Source organism: Apodemus sylvaticus, chromosome 5 (genome assembly GCF_947179515.1).
Source record: "Apodemus sylvaticus chromosome 5, mApoSyl1.1, whole genome shotgun sequence".
NCBI classification, from domain to species: Eukaryota; Metazoa; Chordata; class Mammalia; order Rodentia; family Muridae; genus Apodemus; species Apodemus sylvaticus.
This window is the reverse complement of record NC_067476.1, coordinates 21267270-21285943: the sequence shown is the minus strand read 5'-3', so window position 1 is coordinate 21285943 and position 18674 is coordinate 21267270. Positions and strand designations below refer to the sequence as shown.

At 36.0% G+C, this 18674-nt stretch overlaps 1 protein-coding gene across 1 annotated transcript in view; it reads left to right on the top strand.

The window, feature by feature from the left end:
- Lrp1b (LDL receptor related protein 1B) overlaps positions 1 to 18674 on the top strand; it is a 1719438-nt gene that overhangs the window by 588808 nt on the left and 1111956 nt on the right. The window contains exon 6 of the mRNA XM_052181021.1: positions 10209 to 10466. Within this exon, the coding sequence (XP_052036981.1) occupies positions 10209 to 10466 (258 nt within the window). The remainder of the gene's footprint in view (positions 1 to 10208; positions 10467 to 18674) is intronic.

Here is an 18674-nt window from a genome sequence, read left to right as displayed (position 1 = left end):
AAGACAATAAGTACTGACACTACTGTCAGCATATCTTTGTAAATCTGATAACAAGGATGTTTAAGCCTCTTTAAACTGAGAAATCTATAATCTCACTGGTTTCAAACCTTCCAAGGTCACATAGAAAAGGATCAATCCAAGAGTATTCATGAAAGAATAAATGTGGATTCTGAAAGTAGAGAGCAAGTCTAACAGTCTCATTTTAGAATTAAAAGATTTTCAGAAAAGCCCTGGGACTCTCAGGGCTCAGATGTGTTTTGTCGACAATGTAAAACTAAGCCAAGATACTGTACCACTTAACCTGAGGTTCCCGCTCTTTTTTGTAGAAATCATTTTTGCACTTCAAGACTTCCTATTCATTGGCTTACACTCAAGCATTTCATGTATGTTATATTGGGTTATTTTACTAGCCCATTTCTTGTGTCAACCTGACACAAGCTGGAGTTATCACAGACAAAGGAGCCTCCCCTGAGGCAATTCCTCTGTGAGATCCAGCTGTAAGGTTTTTTTTTTTTTCTATTAGTGACTGAGGGCAGGAGGGCCCACTGTGGGTGGTACCATCTCTGGGCTGGTAATCCTGGGTTCTATAAGAAAGGAAGCTGAGCAAGTCGGGGGGGGGGGGGGGGGGGGGGGCGGAAACAGTAAGTAACCTACCTTCATGGCCACTGCATCAGCTCCTGCTTCCTGACTTGCTTGAGTTCCGGTCCTGACTTCTTTTGGTGATGAACAACAATGTGGAAGTGTAAGCTGAATAAACCCTTTCCTCCCGAACTTGCATCTTGGTCATGATCTTTGTACAGGAATAGAAACTCTGACTGGGACAAATCAGTACCAGCATAGTGGGGTATTCCAGTAACGACCTGGCCAAGTTTTGGGGAGGACTGTGGAGTGACTCTGGAACTTTGGACAAGAAGAGCCATTAGGTATTAAGAGCGCTGTGGGATATTCTACAGGAGCTTGGAAGATAATGTTTTGAACAGTGCAAACAATGAAGGCCTGGCTTGTGAAATTTCAGAAAGATTAATAACTCTTATCGGGGCCATTGCTATTGTGGTTTTGGTTAGCTGGGCTGAAGAACCAGCAGTGATTAACAAGATACCAGAACTACTAAAGTGAAACCTATGTATTTCTGGGACTACTGATGCTGGTTAGCTGGAGCTAAGAAATTAGCAATACTTAAGCAGAGGCCAGCATTACTAAGGTAAAATCTTTTGGGAAGTATTTCCAGAAGCACAGAGAAGCTGTGTTCCAGATGCAGCCAGAGATGGTAAAGTATGAGTTACCCAGCTGGTATTGTATAGCAGCTGATTAGTACTGTTAGTACTCTGAGAGGCCAGGAGAAGTCATTAGTGAAGATGTAACCTCAGAGGGAGTTGATGGTCAAGGACTGAAGGGGATGAACAGAGATGTTGAGGCTTAGCACCATGAAAAGTGCCTTATGAGGGGCTATTTGTGAAACTGCAATGCAGTTGCAGCAGAAGACAGCAGTGTTTTGGAGATGCCAGTACCATGAGATGACCACCGAGAAGAGCAGCAGCCATGGAATAAAGGTAGCTGGACCCTAGAACACAAGGTGTGTGCTTCAAATGTCAGAACTGGGGAAGAACCCCAAGTCCTTAGAGGAGTCCAGAGATCATGAGTGGATCCCAGACATTGGACAGTTTTGTTTTTCTTTTGATTCTGACCATGCCATGATATTTTCCCCTCTTGAAGTAAGAAAGTATTTTAGTGTAGACCACAGTTAAGAGACTGAATTTTAAAAAGACTGAATTTCAAAAGAGATTGGATATTTTAAAGGGGTTGAAATTTTAGTGTGTAAGAATTTGTAAAGACTATGGGGCTTTTAAGGTTATTTAGCTCTTGTGGATGAATAAGAAATTAAGAGTTGATACATAATAGTGATGTGTTTGTTGTCAAGTTGACAATGGATCAGTTGCACTGGCTGGTTTTGTGTGTCAACTTGGACTGGAGTTGTCACAGAGAAAGGAGCCTTCCTTAAGGAAATGCCTTCATGAGATCCAGCTATAAGAAATTTTCTCTATTAGTGATTAAGTGTAGAAGGACCCATTGTGGGTGGTGCTATCCCTGGGCTGGTAGTCCTGGATTCTATAAGAAAGCAGGCTGAGTAAGTCAAGGGAAGCAAACAGTAAGTAACATCTGTCCATGACCTCTGCATCAGCTCCTGTTTCCTGACCTGCTTGAGTTCCAATACTGATTTCCTTTACTGATGAAGAGCAAAGCAATGTGGAAGAGTAACTGAATAAATCCTTTCATGGCCAACTTGCTTCTTGGTCATAATGTTTCTGCAGGAATAGAAACCCTTACTAAGGCAGGTAGTTTTATAGTGCTGTGGGTACTTTGCTGTTGCTTTCTTTGCAAAGTGTGTTTTTATTATGCCAAGGTTTAGAGACTTTTCAAATACAAACCTATGCCTGTGGCTATACTGAGCTAAGTTCCTTTTTTATTTTTAGTTCTTCCCTCTTTTATTACAGACCACCCTGACTGCAGATCTCCCACCCTCCATTCCTCCCTTTCCCTCCTCCACATTCCTTCACCCCCAGATCTGCTTCTCAATTTCTCTTAAAAATAATAACTCGGGCAGTGGTGGCACACACCTTTATTCCCAGCAGTTGGGAAGCAGAGGCAGGTGGATTTCTGAGTTCGAGAACAGCCTGATTACAGAGTGAGTTCCAGAACACACAGGGCTACACAGAGAGACCCTGTCTCAGAAACAAAACAAAACAAAACAAAACAAAAAACAAAAAATAGCCAGGCAGTGGTGGTGCGTACCTGTAATCCCAACACTCTGGGAGGTAGAGGCAGGTGGATTTCTGAGTTCGAGGCCAGCCTGGTCTACAGAGTGAGTTCCAGGACAGCCAGGGCTATACAGAGAAACCCTGTCTCAAAAGAACCAAATCCCCAAAACCTATAATAATAATAATAATAATAATAATAATAATAATAATAATAACTGCCCATATCCCAGGCATATAAAATGAACAGGGCATAAGTTACAAGAATAAGCACAAACCATTATATCAAAGCTGGAATAATCAACCCATTACGAGGAAAAGGATCCCAATTACAGGAAAAAGAGTCAAAGACATAACCTACTACCAATGTTAGAAGTCTGACAGGAATACCGATCTACAAAATCATTAGGTATATGCAGAGGCCCTAACCCAGACTCATACAATGTCATTGTTTGTTACTTTAGTCTCTGTGAATCCCTATGTGGCTTGCTTAGTTGATTCTATTAGCCATGTTTTCCTGATGTCCTCAACTCTCTGGCTCCTAAAATACTTCCTCCTGCTCTTCTATGGGAGCTCCCCTGGGTCCATGGAGTGTTTTGCTGTGAGCCATTATAAATGTTCTCACACTCTCTAATGACAACTCAGCAATCACCTCCAATCTATGAGTATAGCAGAACATCATTAGAACTCCATTCTCTCTCTCTCTCTCTCTCTCTCTCTCTCTCTCTCTCTCTCTCTCTCTCTCTCTCTCTCTCTCTCTCTCTCTCTCTTCCTGTTTGGTTATATACTGGATCTCGGATGACTGTCCTGCATCTGGTTTCTGCCAAAATGGGCAGTGTCAGACTTGGACTTTCCTCTGTGGCATGGCCCTGAATTTAGACCAGTCATTGATTAACCACTCCCATAAATTGTACACAACCACTACCTTAGGACATCTTGGCAGGACATATTGTATGTCAAAGGTTTTGTGACTGGGTTAATATCTCAGTCCAGCTGGTGAAACCTGTGCAAGACTATCCATTCTAAGGTTGAGTGACATCTACATTGTGTCCATTTTCTGGCTATTATAAATAAAGCTGCTATGAACATAGTTGGGCAAGTATCCTAGTGATAGGATGAGGCATTATTAGGATATATTCCCAGGAGTATTATAGCTGGGTCTTGGGGTAGGTCAAGTCTAACTTTTATGAGGGATTGCCTGTTCAAATATCAATACCATGTAGCTTTTATTAGTCTATCTATACGGTAGAGCTTGAAGTTAGAGATGGTGATACCTCTGGATATTCTTTTATTGTATAGAATAGTTTTAGCTCTAATAAGTTTTAAATTTTTTCATATAAAGCTGAATCTTTCAAGGTCTGTAAAGAATTATGTTTGAATTTTGATTAGGATTATTTGAATATGTAGATTAGTTTTGGTAGGATACTCACTTTTACTATGTTAATTCTATTGATCTGTGATTTCCCCTTTTCTGATATTTTCTTCAATTTCTTCAAAGACAAAGTTATTGTCATTCAATTTTTTCTTTTTTTTCTTTTTTCTCTTTCTTTCTTTCTTTCTTTCTTTCTTTCTTTCTTTCTTTCTTTCTTTCTTTCTTTCTTTCTTCCTTTCTTTCTTTTTTTTTTTTCCGAGACAGGGTTTCTCTGTATAGCCGTGGCTGTGGCTGTTCTGGAATTCACTCTGTAGACCAGGCTGGCCTCAAACTCAGAAATCTGCCTCCGTCTTCCTCCCAAGTGCTGGAATTACAAGCATGTGCCACCTCTGCCCGTCTGTCATACAAATCTTTTACTTGCTTGGTTATAGTTACCCCGGGATACTTTATATTATTTGTGTAATACAGGTTGTGAAGGTTGTTATTTATCATTTGTGTATATGAGTACTATTGTTTTCTTTAATTTAATCTTATATCCATCCACTTCAAGTAAGGGAGTTTATCAGCTGTATGAGTTCCATGGTAGAATTTTTGTCATCACTTTTGTATACTATATCACCTGGAAATACCAATACTTTGAATACTTCATCTTCAATTTACATCTCCTTAAGTTTCTTCAGTCATTTTATTATTCCAACTAGAACTTCAATTACTCTTTAAATATATGTGGAGAAAGTGGTCAAGTCTTCTCTTGTTCCTGATTTTGGAGGAATTATTTTGTTTTTCTCTCCACTTAAATGGATGTTGGCTATTGACTTTCTGTAAACTGCCCTTGTTACATCTAGGTATGTCTCTTTTACAACCAATCTCTCAAAAATTGTATCATGAGGGGTTGTTAGATATATTTGTGTCTTTTCAGCATCTATAGGGAGAATGGTTTTCTTTCTTTCAATTTATTTATAATGGGGGTTACATTTACCAGTTTTCATTTATTGAACCATTCCTGCATTTCTAGAATGAAACCTACTTGATCATGTTGGAAAATCCATTTGATGTGTTCTTGGATTCACTTTGCAATTATTTTATTGGATGTTTTTTCATCTATGCTCATGAGAGATATTTGCCTGTAATACTCTTTCTTTGTTGTGACTTTGTGTGGGTTGTGGATCGCGGCGATTGTGGTCTCATATAATGATTTTGTCAATGTTTCTTCAGTTTCTATGTTTTGGAGTAATTTTTGGAAGATTGGCATTAGCTCTTCTTTTTTTAAATATGTATTTTTATTTTCTATATTCTTTGTTTACAATCCAAAAGCTTTCCTCTTTCCCAGGTATCCCCTCCCCATATGTCCCATAAGTCCTCTTCTCTCCATCCATTCTCCTATCTTTCCCCCTCCTTTTTCTTGCCCTAAATCTCTCTGGTCTTGGCTGTTTTCTATCTGGGATACTTTTAATGTCTACTTCTCCTTCCTTAGGAGTCATAGGTCGACTTAAATTGTTTTATCTGTTCTTGATTTGAATTTGGTAAGTGACAGCTATCAAGAATATTATCTATTTCCTTAAATTTTACAATTTTGTAGATTAAAATTTTTTAAAGTACATCTCAAATGTACTTTAAAAAATTTCTTTTTTGTCTATGGTTATGTCCCCATTTTTGTTTCTGGTTTTGTTAATTTGGATATTCTCTTTTTGTAGTTTAGTTAGTTTGGATAAGGGTTTGTCTATCTTGTTCATTTTCTCAAAGAATGAAAAAAATCTTTTTTTCATTAATTCTTTGTATTGTTCTCTTTGTTTCTATTTTATTGATTTTAGCCACTAGTTTGATTATTTCTTGCAACCTACTCTTCTTGGGTGTATATGCCTCATTTTTTTCTAGAGCTTTCAGTTTTGTTCTTAACTTTCTAGCATGAGATCTCTCTTACTCTATGTAGTTCGTTTGGGTTATGAACTTTACTCTTAGCACTATTTTCATTGTGCCCCATAGTTGAACTATATTATGTATTCATTTTCATTGAATTCTTTAATTTATTTTTTATTTCTGAATTGAGTAGTCATTCAGCTACTTTAATGAATTTTTAGATTTTTTGTTGTTTCTATTGTCTTCTTTCTGAGTATATAGCCAATGTTTGATAGTATTCCATGAGATGCTGAGAAGGTGCATTCTTTTGCAATGGGGTAAATATTCTGTAGTTATTTTTTATTTGATTTGATTTAAAATATCTGTTAGTGCCAGTATTTTTGTCTGAATGGTTTGTCTATAGATGAGAGTTTTGTATTGACATTGCTATCAATGTGTGAGGTTCAATATGTGGTTTTAGATTTAGTTAACAATGGATTTATTTTATTTATTTATTTATTTACTTTTAAAAATGTTGATGTACTTGCATTTGCAGCATAGCTATTAAGAATTGAAAGGTCATCTTGATGGATATTTCCTTTGATAACTATGAAGTATCCTTCCATATCACTTTTGATTAATTTTCTTTAAGTCTATTTTGTTAGATATTAGAATTGCTGTGCCAGCCTGTTAGGTAGGTCCATTTCTTGGAAAACTGTCTTGCAACCATTTACTCTGAGGTAAAGTCTTTCTTTGATATTGAGGTTTGTTTCTTCTGTGAAGTAGAAGCATGTTCCTATTATTTTGTTGTAGTTATAGTTGGTAATATTTTCTCAGGCTGTCTGTCTGTCTGTCTCTCTCTTTGTCTCTCTCTCTGTGTGTGTGTGTGTGTATGTTTGTGTGTGTGTGTGTGTATGTGTGTGTGTTGGAGATGTCTCTGTGTATGCGTGTGTATATTTATCTTTTTTTGGTTTTGCTAATGTGAAATTACCTATTTCTTGTGTTTTCATGGCAAGTTAACCTCCTTGGGTTGAAATTTTCCCTTACAGCTTTTGATATTTTTTTCTTTGTTCTGTATGTTTAGTGTTTTGATGATTATGTGGCACAGGGAGGTTGTTGTATGGTCTAATCTATTTGATATTCCAACCTATTTCATATTTAAGCTGCTTAAACTTTAATAAGCATATCTATCTTTAAGTAAGAAAAAATTCTCCCATTACATTGCTAAAATTATATTTTGCTCATTTGAACTGGGATTCTTCTCTTTCTATTTCTATTAATTCTAGGTTTAGTCTTTACACAGTGTCCCAGATTTCCTGGATATTTGGGGCTTGGAATATTTTTAGATGTAACAATATCTTTTTACTCATATATCAAACCCTAAGATTTTTCTCTTTCATCTCTTTTATTATGTTGGTTATTCTTGAGTCTAGTTCCTGTTTGTTTACAATTTTCCATTTTTAGAACTTCCTCAGTTTGTGTTCTTTTGCTTGCTTCTATTTTCATTCTTCATTTCCCTAAACTATTTGTTTAATTTTCCTTGCCTTTGTTCACTTTGTTTAAGGGATTTATTCAATTCCTCCAATTTTTGTTTGTTTTTGTTAATTTCTCTAAGGGCTTTATCATTCCCTCTATGTAATTCTATTATCTTTATAAAGTTCATTTTAAGGTCATTTCCTAGTGCTTCAGTTATGTTGGAATATTCAAAGCTTTCTGTACTAGGATAGTTGGCCTTTGCAGGTAACATATTGCCCTGCCTATTGTTGATTGTGTTGTTATACTGGCATCTAGGCGTCTGAGTTTGGGGTAAATTCTTATACTACTACTTGCATATTTTTGTGTTTGTCATTGTTGAATGAGTGTCTTTTTCCTTGGTTTCTGTTTTCTCTCTGATCTTTGGGCTAGTGGGCCCTGTGTTGAGGACACTTGCTTTTAAAACAAGTTGGGAGCTAAAGTTTTGGTATCCAGGGTATTCTATTACAGTCAGAGATTCTGCAGGTCTGGTGGCTTTCATGGTTGCTGAGCCAGCAGCATGCCACCACTAGAGTTGGGAGCTTGGGGTTCTTTTTGCTAGCATGGATGCTGACGAAGCATGGTAAGGTACTTGCTTAGGAGAAAGGGTGCCAGTACTCATGAAATGCATTGGGCAACATTCTGTGACTGGCCTTTTTAACATTGTGAGGGAAGACACCAAATTTAGCAAGGAGTTCTTCTAGCTAAAAAACCTGATTTCTTTATTATTAAAATTAATAACAAGGACCACAATATAGTCTTGATTTGAAGCTTAAATTTATATAGTCATTCCAATAGATATATTTTCTTTGTTTCTATTTCATAGTTCTCACAATAAACACTTGGTTTATGATTTCTTGATTATTCAGTCTTTTTTAGGTCATTTTCAAAGACTAAAACGTATTTTATGTTCTATGTGCTTCTTTCTAAGTGTCAGAGAATGTTTCTAAGGAATACTGCTGTATAAAATTCCATTTCATTTCTTTATCTGAGCACTGTATTATCCAGCTTTTCTTTTAGATGCTCGGAACAGAACAATTAAGATATATATAAATAAGTAAATAGGAAACTATACGTACTATACCAGTGATAATAAAGAAATACTTGTTAAAAGTTAATGGAAAAAAAAGGAGACTTGCAGCTTTATATAATGTAACAGATATTGTCAGGAGAAAAGTTATGTCCAAGAAAGTTAGATCTAAGAAAGTTAGAGAAGAAGATGGCGTTTGAGTAAGGCTTCGATGATTTTCAGTCTCTGTGGCTTATACAAGAATCACTACAGAGTGTAGCCTTTCTAGAACAAGATGACAGTGGGCAACAGTACTGGGGATATGAAGGAAAACATTAAAGATATAATGAGAAGTCATCTCAGGAAAGTTCTCAAAATCTGTTACTGCTTATGATTGTGTTTTACATGGAATGAGCTTTTGGGAGATAGAACATAAATTTGGTATTATCTTGACTGTGTTTTGTTGTCGTAATTATGTAATTATGGCAGGTGTGATGGAAGACAGTTTAGAGGAGGCACTGCAGCCACCTGCAGCTACATGCTCATGGCCTGGATGCCTTCGAAGAAGAGATGGGGATAGAAAGCAGGGTGGCAAGAGAAACACATGGAGACAAGTCATGATTTCTTGCTCAAGGCTCGACCTTTCGTGAATCTCTTCAAAGATCAATAGGCAGGGCAAGACACTCCTCCCAAAGACTGGAAACTGGTTCTGCTTATTCTGCAGGAGGCTGGCTTCCGGTGGCTGGGCTGCTATTCTTTGAGAACAATGGGTCAGATCCTCAAGGGCAGGGGGAGGTCACAAGGCACCATTATAAGGATGGAAAACAGGTAAAATGCCACTGCAAGTAAGACTTGACAGAGATCCTGGCAGCTTATCAGAGGATGTGGCAGCCCTAAGGAGAATTCAGTTCCTGATGAGTTTTTAATCATAGCCAAAAAGACTTAATAGTACATTGCTAGAGATCACATCAAAAGCTGAAATAAGAAATTCTGAATCCTCTACCACTTCAGCAACAATACTAGTATAAGTATCAAAGTTCGTTCTGGAAACACTAGTTTTGATGTGGGGTTTGTTACTACCCCTGTGAATGTGCCATTAAAATTCTGGACAATTTCATTGGATCCATCAAAAACATCAATCTTAACACCAAAAATGTTAGTATTGCATAAAAACATGGTCTTAAAGTTTGTTTTACATCTAGAATTGATTGTTTGGATCTTAGGTGTATAGACAGCCCAAGAGGTCAAGGATATAAGTGAATCTTGCTAGGAGCCAGAGTTCCCTGTGTTCTGCTATAGAGAGTCTTTTTCTGACCTTTCACATTCACTTTCTAAATGCATGTCCTTGCTCCCAAGTGAAGCTCAGAATGTAGGTTATTCACATACTTCATTGTGAGGAAAACCAAAACAATACTCACATCACAGAACCTCCCTTGTTCAACAGAGATAAAAGTAAAGAGCATTGCTTTGGCATTCAGACCACACATTATGACTTAGGGTATAATGGAAGCAAGTGCTCAAACAAATACATTTTCCCAGAGACTGAAATGGTGTATGCAGTGAGATGTGTGTGTAGCTTATTAAAAAAGGTTTTAATGCAAGCATTCTTTTTATTCCAATGATATTTTGCAAGTACAGGCGTAACTTTTAGTTGATAATGGACCATTGAAGAAACAAGATATTATCAACCTCTCTTTCTTAACAACAATTTTCTGTTTTATTCCAGAACCCACAGATAAGCCACCAATGTTACTAATTTCAAGTCCTGAAACAATTGAGCTCTACTACATCAATGGAAGTAAAATGACAACTCTAAGCTCAGCCAACAGAAATGAAATCCATTCTCTAGATTTTATTTATAGTGAAGAAATGGTTTGCTGGATTGAATCGAGAGAGTCTTCTAATCAACTCAAATGTGGCCAGATGACAAAATCAGGAAGATTGACAGATCAAAGGATAATTAACAGTCTTCAATCCTTCCACAGTAAGTATTTAAATTTCCTGCTCTGCCCCTCAAGAATTTTCTTTATATATTACATTCTTTGCCTATCACTCTACTTAGCTTAGTGAAAGAACTACATGTGTGAATACGAGTAGCTTGGGTACATGTTCACATGTGCTCACATACACAGGTTCAGTAGTTCTTCTTCCCTAAGTAGCAAATTGCAATTTTATTGTAATATTTTCTTTCATACTGAGTGGAGTGTCACCTGGCATGTAATTGACATGTTTTGCTAAAATATAGTTCACAATATGAATGCAAAGATGAAATTTATATAACAATAGAAATCCAGAAGATCATTTTATTATGATTTGCTGACTATAGCATTTATTTCAAATACACTGAAAACTATTAGGTTTACACCAATTGAAAGAAAAAAACCTCTGTATTAATATTAATTAAAGCAAATCAGTACATTTTACTATTTTCTAAAATATCAACTATTGATGTTTGATTTATTTTGACTTTTCATGATATGTAATCGTTCTTCTCTCTCTTCACAGCACCACAAACTAAAATCATAAGCTTACACAAATATGCACAGTCTATATACCGTATCTACTCCCATCTCTTGCATAGGTAGAAAATTTATTTGACTATGGTTAGATAGCCTTGAATAGGGATTTTAACATGTACCTACTTATTTTTGGTTCACAGAAAATGATGCCCTAATTAATATTGCAAACTAAAAAAATAAATGAAAAAATATCATAAACATTCAGAAAGGAAAATATTCTAATGTGGAATAAATGTAATTTGCAGATGAAAAATATTTGGTGACTTGGTCAGCTGTCCACAACCAGGCACAACAAAGAATGGTATTTCTTGGCATATATACACATGGGGTCACACAGGAATTGGATTTGAACCAAAGCACCAGCTCTTTGCCTCATTTTGATTACACCATCTAAGACACATTTATCTCCAGATATAGCATAAAGAGTGATAAAATAACTAGGAAAATCTGTCACCATGTAAGATTTCTCCCAAGCCTAATTCAGCTGTCTTTTCTCTACATTTACTATTTCCTAAAAGTATTTATCTTTTTTGGTGATTCTAAAATAATACATTACTTTTAAACCAAAAAAATAAAAAAATGTACATCATAATAATTGTAAATGTGTCCTTATAATTTACTATATTTTATTTATAAAACATTCAGGATACTTATATAAATAAAGATTACTTTTGCTAAGCCACTTGTGAAATGCTGAATTGAATCTTAATTTGGACTTGAAGAAAAGAAAGGGAGTCTTAATTATTTTCCTTAGAGTAAATAATTTTTATGATGTTTGGTTGAAGTCATATAATTATATAGTCACTTTTAATTTTTAAAAAGTGTTTAAGTATGAAGAAGTAACTTAATGATAGTGGGGATAGAAATGTGGGCAAGGTTGCCTGGCCTCTTTCATAATTGTAAGCTATGCATTTTAGCATCTTGTCATTTCACAGCTGCCATGGATTATGATGTGCTCTGCACTTACCATGACAATTTGTGAGTTAATAATGAAGTTTGAATATTCCTTGCATGTATAATTACACAAAGTCTCTGTCACATCTTATAAGGTAGAATAATGAACCAATGGAAGTCTAGTTAAATGCATGTCACCATTAGCTATTTCAGAAATTATTTTTGCAATTTTTCAGAAAAGTTGTAAGTGGCTTTTATCTAAACTTATTAGAAAAAAAAGAGAACACTTTCTTTTAGAAAATAATTCTTTTTCTTTTTTTCTTGTTTTTAAATTTTGATATATTTTTATTTACATTTCAAATGATTTCCCCTTTTCTGGCTCCCCACTCCCCCAAAGTCCCATATGCCCTCTTCCCTCTCCCTGTTCCTCCATCCACCCCTTCCCACTTCGCTCTTCTGGTATTGCCCTATACTGCTGCACTGAACCTTAAAATATATTTCAAATGGCTCTTTGAAAAAATTAACTGAGACAGATCAAAATGGCTTGATTTTCAGACTTGTATGTCTGTTATGGGTTCTGTTTTAGATTTTTAGTCGCTATAGATTTCAGTTTTGCATATATAACTCATGCCCAAGCTAGCAGAAGAGACGAACCCTTTCTGATTTATAATACTTTTAACTCAGATAATGAGAGTGTTACACAAAATTAAATGGTTAAAACAGACCTCAGACAGCTAAACCTTTTTTGTTTGTTTGAAATTGATCTTGTTTAGTTTAATGCTAGAAAAATGAATGTCCCCAAATATGATATTAAGATTTAATGATCATGCTAAATGGTTATCTATGCAATAGGAAGCTATTATTGCCTTTTTACAGCTAGAAAATTGAGACTCTGGGAAGCTGGGTAACATCATATAGAAAGTGTGGTCTGCTGGCTTGTATTTAGATCAGATTTTGCAGCTTTTCCAAATACATCCATGGGTCTCCATTTTTCCATTCTACAAACCAAAATGGTTAGTCCCATACTACCAGTATCAGTAAGCTGGGATTTTTAAAGGTTGTGAATGAGGTGAAAATGGCAACTTGTGTTGTACAAAAAGTTCTACAAATGCTTCTTGCATAGCTTCCCTAGGAGAGTTTCCTCTTAACACATAGAATATCTTTAAAGCAATATCATAGAATGATGAAAGAGAGTGGACAATAACACGTATGAGAAATTATATTGATTAAGGAGCACTGGAGAACATGATAGAGCATACTTTTACTTGATTTTATTTTTTCATATTTATGATACAATTGATTTCATATTTGCCATATATGTTTAAAGAATAGATGTGGGAGATAATTTTTGAACTAATTGACTTGAAAATAAACTTGATTTTTGATAAAGTATAACAAAACATATTTGTTGCAGTTAATTATTTTTTAAACACTTTCTTGGGAACACTCTGGTAGAAACAGATACTGGAATCAAACTGTTGATCCCATCAGACACAGTATTCAGTGGTGAATGAAGTAGATTAGGATAGTTTTTTATCTACATTATTATTAAAGTTATATTGCCACACATACTTTCACTTTGCTGTTGTGATTCTCAAATAGTCTGAACATTCTGATGATGTCTTTGCATATCTTAGCATGAACTTGACTTCATTATTTGTAAATTTATTTGTTTACATCAAGCACTGCCCCTTCCTAGTCCTCTCTCACAGATACCTTCCCTTTACCCCTCTCCATCTCCTCTGAGAAGGAAGGCATCCCGGCAGTATCCGCTGGCCCTGATATATCTGTCAAGTCTCTACCAGAATATGACATTCTATCTCTTTGAGCAGCCCTTTGGGGGCACAAATATCACAGTCAGACTACAGCTTTGCAAAAAGTCTCTATTTCAGTTGGTGGTGGCTAAGGTGGAGACTGAGGTGCGTGCCTGCTATGTATGTGCCAAGGGTCTCCTTCAAGTTCCTGTGTGTACTTTGGTTGGTGCCTCAGTCTTGGAGAGCTCGGAGAGGTCCAGGTTAGTTGCTTTGTTGGTCCTCCTGAAGGATTCCAATACCCCCTAGGGCCTTCAATCCTTCCCCCAACTCCTCCTTAAGAGGCCTGGAACTCCAGTGTTTGGGTGTGGGTATCTGCCTTTGTTTTAGTCAGCCTCTGATTAGAGCCTCTCAGAGGTCCATTATGCTAGGTTCCAGACTGGAAGCACAACAGACTATCATTAATAATGTCAGCTTGGTGTTTGACCATGGAATGTTTCAAGTTGGACCAATTATTGGTTGTTCATTCCTTTAGTGTCTGCTCCATCTTTGTCCCTGCATTTCTCTATGACAGGTCAAATGTGGGTCCAAAGTTTGGTGGGTTAGCTGGTGTCTTTATCCCTCCAGTGGGGGTCCTGCTTGGCTAGAAAAGATGGCCCCTTCAGGTTCCATGTCTCCACAATTAGGCATCTTGGTTAGGGTCATTCAAATTGACTCCTGGGAGCCTCCCGAATCGCAGGTCTCTGGTGCATCCTAAAGATTCTCTCCTCCCCCAACCCTCAGCAGCTACAGATTTCCATACATTCTCCTGATCCTCTGGGCATCATTCCTATCTTTCCACACACATGAATTCTCCTCTCCCTCCCTCTCCCTGTCCCCAATTTTCCTCTCCCTCCTGTCCCTGACCCACTTCCCTTTCTGACTCTTATGACTCTTTTGTTCATGCTTCTAATTGTGTTTCAAGTATCCTTTCTTGGGCCTTCTTCATTGTATAACTTCTTTGGGTCTGTGGGTCTGAGGACCATGGTTATTCTGTACTTTTTGGCCACTTATCAGTCTTATAGGTGAGTACATGCCATGCATGTCCTTTTCATCTGGGTTACCTCACTTAGAATATTTTCTAGTTCCATTCATTTGCAAAAAAAAAAAAATCATGATGCCTCCCATTGCTTTTAATGGCTGAAAACTATTCCACTGTGTAAATGAGCCACATTTTCTGTATCCCTACTTCAGTTGAGTGATATCTTGGTTTCTTGAAGTTTCTGACTGTTACTAATGAAGCTGCTGTAATCATAGTGAGAAATCTTTTGGGCCTACGCCTATGAGCAATATAGCTTCGTATTCAGGTAGAACTATTTCCAGTTTTCTGGAGAACCACCAGATTGATTTCCAGAGTGGTTGTACAAGTTTTCAATCCAGCCAGCAATGGAGGAATGTTCCTTTAGCACTACATTTTCACCAATATGTGTTGTCCTATGAGTTTTTGAGTTTTGTGATTTGTGTAAGGAGGAACCTCAGAGTCCTTTTGATTTGCATTTCTCTGATAACTAAGAATGGTGAGCATTTTTTTAGGTGCTTCTTGGCCATTTGAGATTCCTCTGTTTCAAATTCTTTGTTTAGCTCTATATACAATTTTTAAAATTGGGTTATTTTGTTTATTGGAGTCTAACTTCTTAAGTTCTATATATATTTGTAATATTTGCCCTCTTTTGGATATAGGGTTAGTGAAGATCTTTCCCCAATCTATTTGGTTGTCATTTTGCCCTATTGACAGTGTCCTTTGCCTTACCGAAGCTTTCCTTTTAATCAATTAATCAATTGTTGATCTTAGAGCTTGAGCCACTGATGTTCTGGTCAGGAAACACCAATGTGTTTAAGGCTATTTACCACCTTCTCTTCTATGAAATTTCGTGTATTTAGTTTTATGTTGAAGTCCTTCATCCACTTGGATTTGAGTTTTATGCAGGGGTGATAAATATGGATCTGTTTTCTTTCTTCTACATGCAGACAACCATCAGATCAGCACCATTTGTTGAAGATGCTTTCATTTTTCCATTGTAAGATTTTGGCTTCTTTGTCAAATTCAAGAGTTCATGAGTATGTGGGTTTATTTTTGAGTCTTCAATTTTATTCCATTGATCATCCTAGTTGTTTCTGAACCAATTCCATGCAGTTTTTATTATTATTGATTGCTCTATAGTACAGCTTGAGGTCAGTGACGGTTATTCCTCCAGTTTTTGTTGTTGTTTTTGTTCGTTTGTTTTGTTTAGAATTGCTTTGAATCACCTGTGAGTTGTTGTTGTTTTTTTTTTGATTTCCATATGAAGTTGAGAATTGCTATAAAAGTTTGTATTGGAATTTTGATGAGGATTACATTGAGTCTGTCTATTGTTTTTGGTAAACAATCTACTATGTTAATTCTACCTATCCATGAGCATGGAAGATCTTTCCATCTTCTGGTAAGTTCTTCAATTTCTTTCTTCAAAGACTTGAAGTTGTTTTAATACAGAACTTGCACTTACTTGGTTAGAGTTACACCAAGATATTTTATATTATTTGTGGCTATTGTGAAGGTTGTCATTTCTTTCAATGCCCCTTGATCATTTGTATAAAAGAGTGCTACTAATTTCTATGAGTTAATTTTATATCCAATAACTTCTTATGAGCCATTCTTGAGCTAAGCTCTAGTCCACCAGGGTATGCCTGGCTAAAGATAGCACTTCCAATGCTTCCTATATTTTAGCTTCATAGTAAGGTCCACACTGCTTTGATCTCTTCTCTAAGTCTGTGCTTGGTTTGGTTTTTAGCAAATCCTAGTTCTTTTTTCATGTGAAGCTCTGTCTACATGTAGCAAAAAAAATCCTGGATGCATTATTCTTTAGTTTTAACAGTTGATTCTTGTTCTCTATTCATCTTAATTTCTTTCCTATAACTCTGACCCATTTTCTGTAGGAAGTTTTCAAAACACTCTATTTTGTTCATTTGCAATCACAAATTGCTGATATTGTTTATAACACTCAATTGTATTGGGAGGTGAAGCTAACATATTAAAATATACTAAAAATATTTTAACCTCAAATTTATTTCAAACATATATATGTGTATATATATCCATATCCATCCATCCATACATGCATGCATGTATACATACATACATACATACATACATACCTATTGAGGTAAGATGCCATAATTTCCCAGGTGATCACTGTATAGACAGGACTAGCTTTGACTTCTTACCCTCCTTCAATCTCCTCAGTAGTTGGGACTATAGGTATGTATCTTCAAGCCGTATTGTATTACTTCAATTTTGTTTCCCATTGTTACTAGTGAAGAGAGACTCTGTTGTCCATTTCATTCTGTAAATTTTGAAGATTTAACAAGGATATTCATTTAAAACAAAGTAACGTAATAGTTTCTCATTTTTCTTAGAGCAAAACACAGCTCTACATTCTGGATTCTCTGCTGGCACCCTATCTCCTCTGCTTCTGTCTCCCACACAAATCCTGTTGTAGGGAAGTAGAGTTTGTACTTCCTGTGATGCAGTTTCATCTCTCATTTTATTCAGATTATTTCTAAATATATTCCAGTTTAGCAGCCTATGCTAAATGTGGAATTTATGCTTTTACTTCCTCACCAGAGATGAAATGCAATTAGAATCAGTTCAGAAACAGCATTCTGGTAGAAAGTGCTAAAAAACGTTCATCAGCTTCTAGTGAAAGAGAATAGAAGGCATGCTGGTGATGACCAGTCTCGTATCATATGTTCATATGATTTTTCAAAAATAGTATTTTCTTTTTGATCATTCATGTCTTCCCTAAGAGAGGCTCCAGAAAATGAGTTATGTTTGGCTGTTAGCTGTTCAGATTTCATAATATTAGAATATCATCTGAAGTAATTTTTGCACAAGTAGTTAAAGTAAGTGCTTTTTTATGACTAGAGACCATCTTGTGCAAGAATATTACAGCTCTCTTCCCACAGATTCTTTTGGCAAACTTCTGTTTTGTGAGGCAATGCATGATATATTAAGGTTTTTGTGAGTTTTTAAGACCTCTTATTTCCTACTTAGCACATTTACATGAAATCATAAAAAGTAACTTTTTTTTTTCTGATACATGAATTACCATTTAGATGTACGCAAAGCTAATTAACACACTTCCTTCCTGCAGGGACGTGGAGTGTCAGGGTTGAGAATAGACCATTACTGAGATTTCCCTTTATTTTACATGACTAACAATGCTGGTCTAAGAACACATTTCTAGAGTCTTTTTAGGATACTTGATGGCAGGTTGAAATTGGCTTTAAGTAACCCTGAGGATCAGAGCCATGAAAGGACTTCCTAAGTCCCTGGATAGAAAAGAAATCAAACCACAGCAAAAGAAAGCTTCTTCATACTCTGCTTTTTTATACTTTTGTCTTCGTTATTGGTCCATCTTTTTAATTGTCAGGCGATGAAAACTGGAATATCATATTGTTGTTTCACAGCAAGCATTTAAGTTATAATAACAGAAGCTAGGGAGATACCAGACTTCACCATTTGTAGCCAGTTTTTCTTGGCATTTGTTAAAATATATTTTGCACAGACAAGATACAAACCTACTCCCATCCAAATTGTGCTTGATGTCATATATGTCTGCTAAATTCTTATTACTATGTTTTCTAATTAGATTCATGTCTGTTGTTTCACCCATGAACTTCATATTAAGCATTGCTCAAAACCTTGTGTCCCATATGTATATTTGTTTATGTTCTTTAACCATACAAAATATACTTTAGCAATTAAAAAGCAACAAAAACAAAACACACAAATAAATAAAGCAAAATAAACTTACTTCCAAACATGAGTCCTTCCTTAGAGTAGTATGTATACATATAGTGTTTTTCCATTGGAGAAAATTGATTTTCTTTCACCCAGCATACATAAGTGACAGTTCAGTTATTAACTTTTATCCACATGGCTAGGGCTTGATTATTTGAAAACATAACAAAATGAAATATAAGGTAAAACAAAAAAAATATCAAGTAGAA